Below are 16,845 nucleotides of genomic sequence, written 5' to 3'. Positions count from 1 at the left end.
CAAGGAACCCACTTCAAGAAACATTGTTTTAGGCATCTCACCAAAAGGCTGGATTCTCTGCATCTGTCCATGTTCCAGGAACTAATTAGGAAGTGGGTCTCTTTCAATGGATTCCTATAATTCCATCACCTGGATAATTTATATGTAATTCTATAATACATTGCATCCTATATAATGTACTCCTGCATTCCTTGACTCATGGCCCCTTTCTCCATCTTCGAGGCCAGCAGTGTGTCATCTTCAAAAGTCTCGCTGCTTCCATAGGCTTCTTCCTCCTTAGAAATTCTGGCCTCCCTCTCATAAGGATGCTTGTGATTACATTTAGGATCCACCTGGATAATTCAGGCTAATCACCTCACCTCAAGATCACATTTGTGAATTCCCTTTTGCCAAGTAAGTCACAAGTTCCAGGAATTAAGATTTAGATATATTGGGGGGCCATATTCAGCCTAAAACAGTTAATAATGTTGAATATCTTTTCATGGACTTATTTATCATCCTTATAACCTTTCATGGACTTATTTATCAACCTTATATCTGTTAAGTCTTTTGCTCATTTTTAAAGTAGGTTATTTATCTTCTTATTGTTGCATTTGAAAGGTTTTGAAAAAAATATATGTTCAATACAAGTCCTTTGTCAGACATGTGCTTTGCAAATGTTTTCTTCCAGCAAGCAGCATGTCTTTTCATCCTCTTGACAGTGCCTTTGGTAGAGAAAAGTTTTAATTTTGATGAGGTACAATTTATCAATTTTTTTCTTTTGTTTATCTTGCTTTTGGTACCATTTCTTAAGAACTCTTAACCCCAGGACACAAAGATTTCTATGTTTTCTTCTGAAAGTTTTAGACTTTTACACCTTAAATTTAGTCTATGATCATTTTGAGTTAATCTTTTTGTATAAGGTGTGTGGTTTAGGTTGAGTTTCATTATTTTATTCGTAGATGTCTAATTGATTCAATGTCATTTGTTGAAAAGACTATCCTTTCTCTATTGAATTGCTTTGTCAAAGATCAAATGACCACATTTATGTAACTCTATTTCTGGACTTTCTAGTCTGTTTCATTAATTTATGTGTCTATTGCTTGGCTAATACCACAGCTCAGTATAACTTTAAAAAAAAAACCCTCATAATAATGCAGTTTTGCAGAACAGTGAATGCTGTTGGAAGGTTCCTGTGCTGTAGATAATCTTTCATCTTAAATAAGCATGTTTAAATATCCCTCAGCTTTCAGCATAAATTACACTCAATTTTATTTAAAGACTAATGTTACCAGACTAAAATGCATTCCCCAACACTAAAGCATCAGAAAAGTTTTTCCAGATGTTTCACACACACGGCAAGACTCAGAAATCACTATCTTGACCTGTTCTCCGAGTTTTGTCCCTATATTCTCCACTCTCTGCTGGGCATTTCCAGTTGCAGATGTCCCAAGCCCCAAAAGTCCCTCTGCATGTTAAAAATTAGTTTACACAACACCTTCTGATTCATTTGCATTTATTGAGAAGATTGAATTTGATATAGGAATTTAAAAATTTGGTCTAAAATTCAATATGTTTTAATATTTAGTCTTTGATAACCATTACAGACCAAAAAAAAAAAAAGATATTTCACAATTATATCTATATCAAATACAAGAAATACTTCATTGGCTATATTTGCAAAATCACAACTAGTTTTTCAACTAGCCTAGCAAATTTCTGCCTTCTTGTATTTAAAAAAAATTTTATTCAAGTATAGTCAGCTTACAATGTTGCATCAATTTCTGTGGCACAGCATAATGTTCCTTCTTGTATTTTAATCAATAAATGCAAACTAACCAGAAGGTGTTGCATTTTATATTTTCAGCAAATGGAACTGAAGAGACAAAAATTCTTTCTTTAGAATTTTTAAAAAATAGTTTGAAAAATTCTATTTATAGGAATTTTTTAAGAACGTAGACATGAGAGTTTTTAATAAGTAATACATTGACATTGACTCAACAACTAAATCACATAGCAATAGAAACATTACCATCATCAGTTTTCAAACTGCTCTCTCCATCATAAATTTTCTACCACCAGCAAGTCACTTTCTCACTCATTATTAGAATATCACCTTTAACTGAGAGGGATAAAATTCTGTTGTTTTAGTTATTTTTTGAGTAGTATACCAGTGACATCTATTTATCATCACAGAAAAGATCAAAGAATCTGAAACACTTGTCCCTTTTTAAAAAGAAAAAATATGTAGCATTTGATTGTTCTCATAAGATACTCTGCAGGAAGCAGGTGTGACAAATATGTTCATGGTTACTCTTCATTCAATACAAAGTATTACAAGGAATCTAGTTTAGTCTTGTAATAAAAACAAGGAGAGATGACACCAGTGACATCCCACAGCACTTTGTGCAATATCAGTTTCAGCGTCTTTTCCCTGAGAGACTGTGGTGAGCTGTATTATAGGGCCCTCTGTCATCTCACCCAAGAATCCTTTTTGTTGATGGTCCAGGAAATATAGTGGCTCCACTGCCACTGAGTACATGTATACTTTTTTTCATGATAGATTTGTTAATATAGAAAGAAGCCATGAACTATTAAGAAAATGTCTTCTCTGGTGTATTTTTCCTTTACTGGCTACCGAAAAAGTATCTCAGTTCCTTGTGCATTTCATTGTTGAAATAGAGAGGCAAATACAAGAGTGGCTAGGATCACTGGCACTGAAGACAGAACATCCATGTTGACTCTTTATTGGCTCCACCATTAATTAGCTGTCTGACCTTCAGCTCATTACTCAACCTCTCTGTGCATAGGTGTCTTCATCTTGGAAATGGAGATGATAATAGGACTTAACTTAATAGAATTATTATGAAGACTAAATAAATTAATTCATGCCAAGGCCCTAGACTTTTCTCTGACATATACTGAGTTCTCAGTAAATGTTCACTATTAGTTTCTCAGAAATACCATAAGATGAGATATATCAGAAACACCTTCTACTCTCACTCAAACTGTATAATTTTTCTAATACTTATTTCTTTAAAATTTTAGTAATGCTTTCTGTGAAGTTTTCAGTAGTGTTTGCTGAAAAAAAGAACACAATTAATCTGTGGTCACGTGGTTTTCTGTGTATTATTTTAGCATGTTTCACCATGGCAGGGGAGTAGGATGCTATGATGTCAAAAATCTCAAGGGAGCCTTCTAACTTTTTATCAGTAAGCTTAGTAAATGTAGTCTGAAACATCATAACTTTGAACACAACTGTGAAAATCATAAAAAGTTATTTTCACATTCTGGATATTCATTCTTAAATATATTGCTTGTTCTGATGGCTTCATGTTACCATTAGCTATCGTTTTGAGGCAAATCTTATACTTGTTGCAAGCTTATCACTAATAATAAGCATAAATCCATTTTTAGGATATCTTCTTGTTAATTTCTTTTTTGCCTTGTTTTTTTGTCAAATCTAAATGTTTTTATCCTTTATTCAGCCAACAGAGAACTTATTCTAGTAATAAAGGGTCAGTTCCCTCATTATCCTCTTGAGGTTGCATTATTAGCATTGTTTGCCATCTTTACTTTCTTTGCAGAGGGTTTTGAAGCCACTTGTTAAATTGTGTAGGAGTTAGTTTTGATAAAATCAACTAATATGGTCCATATGTCATCAGGTAAACTGCACACCTCACCCTCTAAGCTGGGAACCTCCCTGTCCCCTCAGGATACCCTAGGTGATTGGACCCACCCATCATCACTCTCAGTCTAAACACGTAAATGATGTTGAATAAATATTTGTTGAATTGATCTGAATTAATTCATTGGTGTCATTGGTGCCTTAATAAAAGAAAATCTTAGTCCTACATTCAAAGTGCTTCCAACATAGAGAGCTAGTAGGAGACTTTCCCTAAACCAACTTAACATTATTAATACTTTTCAATAGAAAGAAGTAATGAAATATTACATCGGTAGGCTTTCAACAAACAATCGTGGCAGGAAGCATACACTTGGTAAGTTTTGTAGAATAGGAGTTGAGGGTCCCGAGTTCTAGTTCTGTTAGGATCCTGATGAGTCACTTCATCTCTCTGGATTTCAGCCTCTCATCAGTAACATGAGGCAGTTGGCTAGATGATTTTGAAGGTCCTTTCTAATCTAACATTTATCAGCTCAATTCTTAACCTGCCTGTCTTACACAATTCAGTAGTTTCCTTGTTTGCAGCATTTTTGTATAGAAGCCTAAGCTTGTGATAAATCCATAAACAGATCTTATTCATTTTGGGGGGGGCTGGGAGGTAATTAGGTTTGTTATTTATTTTTAGAGGAGGTACCTGGAATTGAACCCAGGACCTCGTGCATGCGAGGCATGTACTCTACCACTTGAGCTATCCCCTCCCCCCAGATCTTATTCATCTCAACCCCGATTTTCTGTGAAATGTTTCTTTCTCCCTGCTTCTCTAAACTTCAAATACCAAATCAATACTATGTCATTATAAGCTCTGCTACAGAAATAAAACAGTAACCTAAAACAAACAACCTCCCCCAAATGACATCAAAAGCTCAACTCTCTGAAAGAAGTCTACAAAATTAATCACTTGATTAAACCTGTAAAAATGTATTAATGGTACAAAATTTGGTGTTGGTCTCATTTATAACTAACACAATTATCTTCTCCTTTTACTACCTTTACAAGAATGTTCCTCAAATTGCAATTTTGTTATTAAACAAATAAATATTTGCCTATAGATACCTCATTCTGAGTGTTTTAGACAAACAGACACAAAAGTAAATGAAGTACTGGAATTCAGGTTTTTCCTGAGTCCAATTCTGTTGTTCTTATTAATCCCACTCTGACCAATGCTAATTTCTGGGCCTTAGCTCTGTCTATTGCTATATAAATACAGAGGAAAAAAATACTTCATATAATTTCCTTGGAATGTTAAAGGCATATGTGACAAGCCATAAGAATAATTACTTACAAAAGATAATTAATTGGGGATTCTGTGCCATACATTATCACCCAAAATAGAAACAAATCACAGAGAATACCCTGGGTGAGATGATTGCTAGGACTTGGCTCATGCCAAAAAACCAACTTCAGATTTCTCTAATTGTTGAAAATTTGAAGAAATAGGTATTAGAAAAATTGCACTAAGCAAAGGTGTTTCTAATACACCTCAGGTTATGGTATTTGGTAGAGTAACAGCTAATATTGACAGGGAACTCACTATGTACCAGGCAAGATCCTAAGCACCTTATAAGAATTTAGTCTTTGTAACAATCCTGTGAGGTAAGTACTAGCAACACATTTCAGCTACAGAATTGGACCTTATCAATTTCAAAAGCTGAGGCTTAACAGTACCTGCTGGGTACGGAGCACTGACTAGGAGTGAGAGAGTGCCTTTGTGCAAGGCAAGGCCACAAGCAAGCGGGACACTGGAACCACACCTGTCCCAAACCATGCCAGTTTTTCCTGTGATGAGATCAGTCCACTTGTGTAAAGCACCAATCACAATTCGCTCTGTCTAAAATGTATTCTTTGTTTGAAAAACGGCATGTTATCCTGTCTATGGAAAGTAATAAAACCCGGTCATTTCTTATGCGTTAACACAGCCTACATCAAAGAGGGATATCCATGCAGAGGGTGTGTCAGTTCAGTTTTCTGTTCCAGAAGAGAATACATTAATATTGAAAGACAAGCTCCTACTGTCCTCTCAGAGGCATTGCTGGGTACTTTTTAAAGGCGTTGAGATTCACAACGGAAATTTTTCTTCACATACCTTATTTTTTCCCTTTTATGTGAAATGTTTGCCATGATCCATTAGAATAGCCAAAAACAGAGAAGATTCAGAAATTCTTTCAAATATGTTTTTCAAAATAGTAAGATTTTTGATCCCCTTAGAGTTTTTAAAATTCTCAACAATGTTGCTTCAATCTAAAAGATACACATTTCCACACACTGGGTAAATCAACATTAATGATAATAACCTTCACAATTTCTCTGCAAACCAGGGAAAGATGAAATTCCTTTGCGTTGAAACTCCAGTGGTAAACAGAATAATCGTGTCCTTCAGAGGGAAGGAGAAAAACACCAGAAGATCCCTGGTAGCTTCTGCCTCTGGGTATGTTTCTAAACCTCATAAGGGAAGGACTCAAAATGCAGAGAATTCAAAATGGGGAGGGTATAGTTCAAGTGATGGAGTGCATGCTTAGCATGCACAAAGTCCTGGGTTCAATTCCCAGTACCTCCTCTAAAAAAATACTAAATCTAATTACCTCTCCCCTCCCCCACCAAAAAAAAGAGTGCCAGCTATAAAACTAAACTTGGATTTTAAAAAAATGCAGAGGATTCATGTCAGCGGCCATGTACTATGAGTGCTGAGCTGGATGTATCTCTCACCTTTTGACCTGTTTATACAAGGATAGTCTATGGAAGAAGAAAGATGCTTCAAGCTTCTGAAATTTTAACCAGAAAAGTATTGACATGAACAAAATAAAATACTATTTCTCAACCAACACACCATAGGCTAAAGAACAAGACAGCTGCCATGAAGTTGTTAGGATTGTCTGTATCCTAGCAACCAACCACCCACAAAAAGAACCACCTCCTGAATGAAATCCACTTACTACACACAAAGCTGGTCCATAGCACCCTGAGAGGTGGTGCTGAATGGAGGAAGAAGATAGTGCTTTTCTCTGAAAGGCCTCTTCTATCCTATCACTAGGAGGGGGGTTGCAAATAAATCAGTGCACACCATGAATCACTGTCATACTCACACAAACTCCAATGTACTAAGTATCCTGGGAAATACATGGGAAACCCAGACTGAGAGACATTAGCATGGTTGACGAGGCTTGGGAGAATCCGAAAATCAAGGTCATAAGTGAAAACAGATGCACACACCAATTCAAACTCCAGGCTTAGAAAGAAGGTCAAGAGGTTATGAGAGCAGAAGTTCCCACCTAGTATTTGGCTAAAATGACTGAAGTTTCTATACATAACTAAATTCTAGCATCAAAGGAAAGTTTTGAACGACAATGTTAAGGAAAAGAACTCCACAAGAAAGACATATTTACACGCATTATTCCACAACTGTCCTCAGAGGTTAGTAACACTGGCTGTGTAAAAATAAAATTAAAATAAAATAAAATGTTTTCAGATATATCAAACTCTCTCAAGAAGTACAAAGGTCCCTTCTGTTTAATGTAATTTTTTCTTCTTTGGCACTTGACAAAAACATCACTCATCCTTCCAAGCCCAGATCTCAGTCATCTGCTTGTTGTGGGTCTCAGTAAATGGGACAGCTGGGGATGTAACTGGAATGATGGTATGCAAAGCCATTATTTATTAACATTATTGTTAAGGAAGAATCTCTACTAAACAAGTCTGAATTCCTGGTTCACCTAATATTACCACTCCCTTCATGGTGAGTAGTATTAGCATTCTGGATGAAAGTACTGACCTGTAGGCAAGAAGTAAATAGACAGTGGGGACAATTGGGCTCCAATGGTCAAAGTTTTTGTTGCTGCTGCTATTGTTTCTATTCCTGGTAAAGAACCAGGAGTTCTTTAAAGTTAATTCCAATTCTAACATTAGAAATATATAACTTAATGCAACTAACATTATGTTCCCTAGCTCTAAGATTGCTCAAGTTTCGAGTTACTACTAAAGCTTAATTAAACATTAAACTGCTTTATGGAATTCGAGAGTTTCTTGAAAAATATTTAAGAATTCGTTGAAAGAAAGTACAGTTGTTTAAAACTGACCTGCACATTCTGAAAAAGCTCTCTAGCTATTGAGGCTAATTACTAAGCCTTTCAATTTTTTGTCCGGAACAAGTTTACAAAACTACCTTCTTAAAATAACTGCTGAAATATCTCAGATCAGGCATTGTACACATATTAGTAAGTTACTAGTTTCTGTCCCTATTCTTCCCCACCATAATCAAAGTGACTAGAAGGTTAGGAATGTTGAACAGATTTTAGACGACATTTTCCAGGTAAAGAATTTTTGTTATCCTTTCATCTTCAGTCAATGTTTGATTTTTTAACCCTGTCTGGATTAAGAGACAACATATAAATTAATCTAAATAAATTAGTACAAGAAAATCTACAGTCAATAACAAAAAGAAGAGAGGAGACATAGTAATTGCTTCATAATCCAAATTATTTGACCCTCCTAACTTTAGACCACCAACTCGGGAACATTCTGCCTCCCTCATCTTCACGCATTGGTGGCTGTCATCTTTCCTCCTCCCACCCTGGCCATACCACGATGAAGTCACGGTGCTTGTGGAAGACGTCCCTCCAACCTGCCACTCACTGTACCACTTCACCAGAAAAGCAGGACTGGCCTTTTTCACATTTTCCTCAGCACAGGTGAGATCAATCTCTTAACTTTTAACAAGACCTTCTTTACAGACTATTAGTAACAGAAGAGAAAAACAACCCACAGAATACCTTACAATCACTGGCGAAGACCAGACCTGCTAAGGTCTCTTCTCAAACCGGTGCCCTGCCGGGGGAAGAGATAGCTCAGCTGGTAGTTTCAATCCCCAGTACCTTCACTTAAGAAATAAGTAGACAAATAAACCTAGTCACCTCTTCCCCTAAAAAAAATTTTTAAAAAAAGCAGCCCTGCCTCACTTCTGACCTGTGACCACCAGGCCGAAAGGGCACCCCCAGCCCTGGAATTTCGCAGCCCCTTCGTAGCCTGATGGTTCAAGAAAAGTCTCTTCAGGTAGTCACCACCTGGGACCTACCCCCAAGGTCTTCTTTTCGATCTCAAACTTAACATTCTCGCACTGTGGAGGGGAAAACAAAGCAGAAAGATTGGTTTAACCTGTTGGCAGAATTTCTTTTCTGAGAACTGTTTTGTTTACTAAGACACTTCAGTGTACTATTTAGTAATTTTTTTAAGGTTTTTTTTTTTTTTTTTAATTTACAATGAGAAGCCTAGGATATGATCAAGAAAACAGAACTGGAGGAGGAAGCAATCTACACTGTTCTATGTAAGGATGTGTCTGAAGGAGACCAAGGAAACAGAATCAGGTGTCGATCAACGTAACCGAGAGGAGGCGGGAGGCTGGCGCTCGAAAGAGAGACGGCGGGTCTTTTCCACCGAGAACAGTTAATTAACCTTTAAGCACAAGAATGAAAAATGTTTTGTTCTAGTTGCTTGATGTGTGGGATCAGGATGTGAATGTGACTAGGGTTTTTTCCCCCCGCAAGCCTTCAGTTAAAATTGGTACCGTTACAGCCCAAGCACTGGCTCTTTTGAGAAGTAAAACAAGGTGGCGTGGATGTGAGGTGGCCGAGTGCGGGGACGTGAGGTGACGGGGTGTGGGGAAGGGACAACGCGAGAGGGACGCGAGGCACAGAGGAGTGGAAGGACCGGAGTGGACACAGCCTTTCCTTCCAGTCTCTGTCCTCACGCCCAGCCATCCTCCAGGATGTAGGAGGGAAACACTGGGTTCCCCCGGAACATGAGGTGGAGGCACAGCCCATTTAGATTTAAAAACCCTAAGCTACTGTGACCACAGCAGGCCATACAGCTTTAGAATTTTTGCCCAGCCCCCAACCCATTTTTAGGGATGTGGTCTGTTTTTCTGACCATTATGGAAGTATTTCAGCGCAACCCAGCTTCAGGAGGGATCCTAGGGCGCTAAGTTAGCCAACTGGGGAGGTCAATTTTTATTTCCACCATTACACATTATGAGAAAAGTCATTCACTATAAATAACTATGCTTTACTGGGGAAAAAAAATAGCAATCCTTTTGCATTTCTCTTCATACTTTAGTGAAAAGAGCTGAGCTAATAAGGAAGAAGGATATAGCATTTATTCCATCATTTTACTACTTCTCTGAAACAGTTTCTCCCAAGTAGGATGTATATCACTTAGAGACTGTAAGATGGTTCATTACTGTGTGAAAAGAAAATGTTAGAAGTGTTACCTGTTGTAAATGTTCTCAATATTAGTTTATATATAGTATGTAGGTAACTGATAAATGCGTACTGGGAGCATATGCCCACATTTTAGCTTTTTTACAGATGGAAGGGAATTGGGAGACTACTGATATTAAAAAAAAAAAAACAACTACTCATACTGCACAAGGAATTATTTCAAATGGATTTTCATGAAGGCAAATTTATAGATGATAAAGTAAGATTTTGAATTTATTTGAGCCAAATTATTAGTCCATTTACTTTTGATGGGAAATAATCAATTACTTGCTCTACTCTGAAATAAGTGAATAAGTCCCACCTTCCAACTTCTAAATTGAATGTCAAATAAAATGGACAAATCTCCAACTAGCTCCAAACTGTAAATTTATTTAAAGAACTGATTTATCATTCCCTTATATGGCCTCAACAGCTTTAAAAACCTTAAAGAAATTGTTTCCAAACATAAGGAAAAATACACAAGATATTTAAATAATCATTTTCAAGTGGCTTATTTTTGCTGTTCTTAAAAATATTACTGGTAAGAAATCTAACAAGGAGACTCACTTTGCACTCAGTGGAATTTTTTATCAGTTGATGTCACAGAAAGACAAATATTGGAGCTGCAGTTCCACAAGGGCACTCACTCAAATCGGCTTGATATGATTTTGTATGTTTAATAAACATTTCTTCTAAGCACAAAAATACAAGTTATGATGTGTAAAAGAAATTCAATTATTATTGAAGAAACCAAGCCATATTTAGAAAATACCACCTCTGTTACTACCAATAAAATGATTTAACCACAATAAAAAGATTAGTAGCAGCTGAGATTAGCGAGTGCTTATTATAGACCAAGTTCTGTCTTATGCACTTTACATGTATTAGCTGAGTGGTGCTAAACCCAGGCTGCCTATTATGCTTGTTAGAATCACCAAGGGAGAGTAACAGAAAATGATGTTCAGATTTATACATATATATAAACTGGATCACTATGCTGTACACCAGAAGCTAACACAACATTATAAATCAGCTATACTTGAATTAAAAAATTAAAATGCCAAAAAAAAAAATAAAATTTAAGTTCTTTACCACTAGTTCTACTACCCCTCAAAGACCAACAACCACTGAGTACTTAGGGGATGGTTTTATTCATGTGGTATGCATGAAAGATCATTCCTGTAATTTTTTACAGATAGATTAAAAAAAAAAAAAGCTTTTGCATAACTCTGGCTGAAAAAACAAACAGGATTTTGACCATGGAATTACGCTGGTTTGCACATGACTGGGAAGCTGACCAAGCCTTGGCTGGTGCTGAAATCAGTGATTTCACTGTTGACTGCTAAAAGTGATCTCCCCAGTTGGCTAACTAGTGCCCCAGGAGCCATCCTGCAGCCAGCTCTCTGAGGCTTGGCCTGTACTTCTTCCTCACTCTATTTACCAGGAAAGTTCATATAAATAATGCAGGTAGAGACATCAAACAGGAACAGTTCTTTTTCAACTGCTATTTCTCCTCCAGGGCAAATAGACTTGAAAGTTCAGAAGCCACTTGCTGGCAGTTTTCCTCCTTGCTCTCCGCATTCCCTGTAGCTCAAACAGAAGCTAACTGAATACTCAGTTGATTAAAAAAAAGAAGAGGCAGCAGGAGGAGGAGGTGTGGGAGAGGGGGAAAATGAGCAGAAAACCCAATTCTGAGTTGCTATCACTTGGTTTATCTGGCTCAGCAGTCACATGCAAGACAACCCTGCATAAAGTTACCTGAATCGGACCACAAAGCACTCTTCCTGCTGGATCAGGTCTCAATGCCAAGGGCAAGGAATAAAGCAAGTAGAATTTTATTAGGGGGAAAAATAGATGATGGCACCGTATCTATTTAGAGATGAGGAATGCTATCCTCTGAAATGCAGGGAGCATAGGGTGTGACCCAGGCAGTTATCAGCTAACATGAGACATGGAGTGAAAAGTAGAGGGTTTAAACCTGCGACTTGCAAGGAACAAGGGAGCAAGAGGCAGAGAGTCACAGAGTGGCATCCAGACATTCCACCCTCCATGAGGTCTGTGCCACGTCACTGCAGTGCTCAAATAAGGCATCTTGTGATACCATTTGATCAAAGAGATTTAGCCAAGACATGGAGCCAAGAGGACATTTATTAAGCACAATCCACTAGCCTCTGTGGTAGGTGCATTGCCCATGTTAACCCCTTTGTGATTCCCCACAACAATCCTGAGAGGGGGCATTATTATTTTTCAGCAATATTCCACTATAATTTAAGTGGTCGTGTGGATTTGAAATGAGGTGTGTTGCTTCTAAAACCTCTGTTCCTTCCACTCTGTGACTCTATCTCGTTGTCTCTATCCTAGGCTTCAGGTTTCTTTCTTTCTTCCATCATTTATTTATTTCTTCAGCCAGCCTCAGTAAAGGCACTTTTGGGCCACAGGCAGTGTGGCAAGAAGTACGAGGCACAGGCTCGCTCACTAGCAGGAATCTCCTGGCTCCCTGGGACTCTAAAGCCACATGTAAAAGTTCACTTCCATATTATTTTTGCTCTCTCAGGCTCTGCTTCTCCACTGGCTCCCACCATCTCCCCTCATGCCAGGCAGAGGGCAGTGCCTGATTCTGGTCACTTGCCAACTACTCTGGGGAAGATGCTCCCACCCCAGAGAGGCTCCAGTGCACTCGACAGAACTGTGTTCAGAAGCTTCTGCCTCCCAACAGCTGAGTAACAGGTTCATGGGGTCATTTTTGTCTTTTGTTATTTCCTTTTTGTTGCTCTTCTTTAGGACTTTGTGATCAGCCAATCAGGGAAAGACTTCTTTTTCATTCAGCAAGAATTTACTGAGTATATACTATGAAAGCAGAGATGCTCTAGGTGCTGGGGACACAGAGGTAATTAGAATTCAGTCCTTCCTTCCAGTACCCTAGGGTTCTGCCCACTTGTTCCTCTGAGTGCTGCCTGGTGACAGAGTCCCGAGATTCTGAGCAAGAGCACCTGATTTCCTTATCGGTAATTTCCTTTATGGGAGAGCCTGACAGGAGCCCAGCATCAGCAGTTTGGCTCAGAACTGTTCCCTTTATTCCCACTAGTTTGTGCTCTCTTCCGGAGATTTCTCTTCTGGAAATATTACTGTGTTTCACTCAATCTGCCTCTTTTTTGGAAGCCAGATCCCTTCTCAAAAGGGCAAAACGATAAGAAAGAAATATCAGGGCAGTTCATGCCCTGTGTTGGATGGAAATGGCTGTCTTGTTTGAGCAGCAGGTTGGAGACCCACCCAAATAAGGATTAAATAAAATGAATTAAATAAAATGAGTCAATAGTCAGACAGAGAAAGGTGCTTTTCAGGCAAAAACTCAGGATTGCTATTTTGCATTCAGTAGAATTCCCACTTCCTCTCAATTAAAAACCCATTTAACATGGCAGGGATTGTGGTATATTATCATTTCTTGGCAGTTCTCAAAGTTACAATGCACCTGTTACTGAAAAACTGGAGCTGCCTCAGAGCTTCAGAAGCAGCGGGAGGGGGAGAATGGGGAGGACATTTAACTTGAAACTTGGCTTAATTTTCACAATGATAGAATCACATTTGTTCCCAACTCCCTTCCTATTTTTCACTGATTTTTAGCAACCTCTGAGTTCTTATACAAAATTATCTGAAGGATGATTTTTTTCCTTTATGGTTTAAATAGGGATAGTTTCACCAAAAAAAAAAACAAAGTGCCATCTGTTTCCCCAGTTTCCCACATAAAGCTAATCAGCTAAGTATTTTGTCTCTCATGTCAGAATAAAGGCGGAGGCTTATGTGAAGTGTTCAGCTAGTTTAAAATGAGACCTATTCACTCACACACAGAACAGTTTGAGAGCTGTGAATTTTTATAGTTGGTAGCAGTTTAGCTCTAACAGCCGGTAAGGAAATATGCATGCATTAGAAAACAAAAACGAAGCAAATACACACGCCCAAAGACAAATCAGAAAAAAATGCCCAAGTACACAAGACGGAATGAACAGGTATCTGAGGGCAGTTTTGGGGAAGAGGAGAACCCCTTTTTATGGGATTACTTACCCACACGATCAGAATTCCCATCTCCTGAGGGAAAGCCTTCAGGACAGTTCCAGCGCTGCAGTGCTAAGGGGCTAACAAAACTAAACTTAAAAACTACTGGCAACAGAATGATAAGGAAAAGCAGCATAATGTTGATGGGCCAGGAGCTCTCCCTAGAAAGTAAGCGTTGTCCGCGCAAGGTGGTTATGACTGCCGCCCAGCCTGTCCGCCTGGGTTGGCCTGCAGCCCTGGGGCATCTTTCTCTCTGCTTCTCTGCTGTTGTCCTCCAGCTCCTCTTTCAACTCAAGACAGCGTCCAAATGCAGCCTGAAGGGGACACTCCAGGGAAATATTTCCTTATCTAAGTTTTTGGGAAGCCGATAAGAAATACCTAACATCCTTCTGACAAATTTCGTAGAGGTTAACAGCCATGCCCTGGAGGCCTGCTGCTGACTTCACTGTGACAGGCAGAGCAGTGGGGCCAAGGCTAGAGAGAGGAAAAAAAGGAAAGAATTGGTGGAAAGTTCCAACTGTGACCCTCGATGAGGAGGAAAGGAGAAATACAGAGATACGATTCTTCCCCAAACACGGTTTCTCTTTTTGAAAAATAGAATGACTCGCCTTTCCTTTTTAAAGCCTTTGTGGCTCCACCCCTCTCCTTTAGTGACACTTGAGTGAGCCTCTGTTTGCAAAGGCAAATGTGGGCAATTCCAGGTTACAGGGAAGCAGGGATGCCTGCCAAGGAGGAGATAGCTGGCTGTTCACCATAAACATTCCGGACAGAACCGGGGAGAGAGCAATGAGGGGGCTGTGGAGTTGCTCCTGGTGTCTTGGAGGTACCTGTTGAATATTGGCTATGTGTTAATATATGGAAGGATGGAGACAAGGTTAAACCACGTCATATACATCAATGGTGAACAGCACTGCTGATAATTCAGACTTAGAGCAATTGATCATTCACCTGAGTGAAACTAAAGAAAATTCACCCCCAGCTCATTATTTGAACAAAATGTCAACACCAGTACACATTCCTGGAGCTTAATCTATCTTTCTCCCCCCTGTATAGTTTATAGCGGAATTTGAAAGATTATTCTTTCCAAATCAAAGGGAAATCCCTGACACCAGACGAAGAGCTGCAGTATGCACAGATACCTTTTCTTTCAGCAGAACCATAATTAAATATCGGAGGGGCCAGGAGTGCAGGGAAAGGAAGGGATTGTTATCATAGAGCCTGTTGGAAAAAATACGCTAATAGCACAAAATCTGAGAAGCATTGGGAATCTGGCATAACTGCACACTGATCCTTCTCTGACAATTTAGGCTATCTTTTCACGTATCAGTGAGAGAAAATAAAAGCTTGAAATGTGGATTTGCTGTCTCCTCATCCATATTTTACTTGGAGAAACAGCAGTCATTTCTTCAGAAGTGCACCAAGGACCCAGAACCCAGAAATATCCAGCTCAGGCAAACCATTTATACCAGATTTGATGAACAGTGGAAATTTCTGCCAATTTACTTCATCCTGGAAAACAAGTTTTCATTTAAGTTGCCCAGAGGTAGCATTCCAAGTGCTAGTCAAAATGTTGATAAAGCAAAGTAGTCACAAAAATAACAGTCACACTAATGAACACCCCTTATGGAGAACAGGAATTACTCCAAGCCTTTTGCTCATATTTAATTATGTCCTCATCATTCCTCAAATACTGGGTCACTTTACTGAAACAGCCAAAGTCAGGATTCCTCTGATTTCAGCTGGCCTCTGCCAGACAGCTCTGACCCCTTATAGGAGAAACAGAGCCTAGGGGGCAGCAGAAGTCATGTGGGGGGGATACATGGAATATTCCATTGCTTTCTGGACTCACTCAGACTCAAGCCTCAGAATGAATGTCCTACAAATAACCTGCACTGAGCTACTAACTTTGTTAATGAGCTTCCCCTCCAGCAAAAACACACAGCTGGGTCCCAGGTGACAGCAGTAGAAGTAACTTAGAGGACAGTCAAGCATCCAGCTGTGTTAGAGAAAAGAGACGAGAATGATATGGACACAAATATGAAATAATCAACAGCTATATTTTATTTGAATTTTGAATCTCTCATATCACTTTTGGTTGTAAAAAGGCTTGCTTTCTGAATTACATGTCACCTGGGCTAATATTTATCATTAAGGTTGAGTATAAGCCCCTTAGGAGACGATGGAGTCAACACAGGTATGGTCGATGCTGAACAATCATGGTAAACATCAATCCCACCTAATTCACAGACAGCCTAGTGTTGCCCAAATGGCAAAAACACAGGACAGGGCTACCCACCTAGAAAGGACATCCAGAGATATTTAGTAAATCCATATTCTTAATTCTAAATAAAATTGAACCTCTCCTGGACAAATGAACGTCCTCCTTATTTGAAAGTTGCCCAGAAATCTACTGTAGCTTTATAGGTTTGAGCTGCCTGATAAATTTTAGCTTCTGGAATTGAGTCAAATTAATGAACTCATTGACTAATTAGAGAGTTATATGTGATAGGGCCCTGCATGGATTACAGGCAACAGAAGGCAGGGTCCCTAAGCTCAAGGGCTTGCTGAGGTTGACTGACCACCACCACAAAGAAGGGTTTATGAGTTCGAGCAAATGAATGGCCAGGAACCAAGTATTCTGGGGGTGTCAGGAAAGAAGGGGAACTATGACAAACTCTGTGGACCAGAGCATACAGCAAAGCTTCCTGGAGTAGTTAGGAAGCCTCAGATGGGCATGGAAAAGAAGGCCATGCTGACCGTAGGTGGAACAGGACAAAGCAAATAATTGCTTATTTATTAGATCCTTAGGTCCTGAGGTAATACAGCTGGGTGGGAGGAGACCTGTTGGCAGGTCCGTAAGAGAGTTAGATGCTCATGGCAAGGAGA

General features: G+C 39.0%; 1 protein-coding gene across 2 annotated transcripts in view; it reads right to left on the bottom strand.

The window, feature by feature from the left end:
* Positions 1-14,555, bottom strand: part of EGF (epidermal growth factor) — a 90,611-nt gene extending 76,056 nt beyond the window's left edge. For both annotated transcript variants that reach the window (XM_032461807.1, XM_032461809.1), the window contains exon 1: positions 13,969-14,555. In XM_032461807.1, the coding sequence (XP_032317698.1) occupies positions 13,969-14,095 (127 nt within the window). In that variant the 5' untranslated portion in view covers positions 14,096-14,555. The remainder of the gene's footprint in view (positions 1-13,968) is intronic.
* Between the last annotated feature and the right edge of the window lie 2,290 nt (positions 14,556-16,845).

The sequence above is a fragment of the Camelus ferus genome, chromosome 2, assembly GCF_009834535.1.
Source record: "Camelus ferus isolate YT-003-E chromosome 2, BCGSAC_Cfer_1.0, whole genome shotgun sequence".
NCBI classification, from domain to species: Eukaryota; Metazoa; Chordata; class Mammalia; order Artiodactyla; family Camelidae; genus Camelus; species Camelus ferus.
The sequence above is the reverse complement of the archived record's forward strand: the minus strand, read 5'-3'. Positions and strand labels throughout refer to the sequence as shown.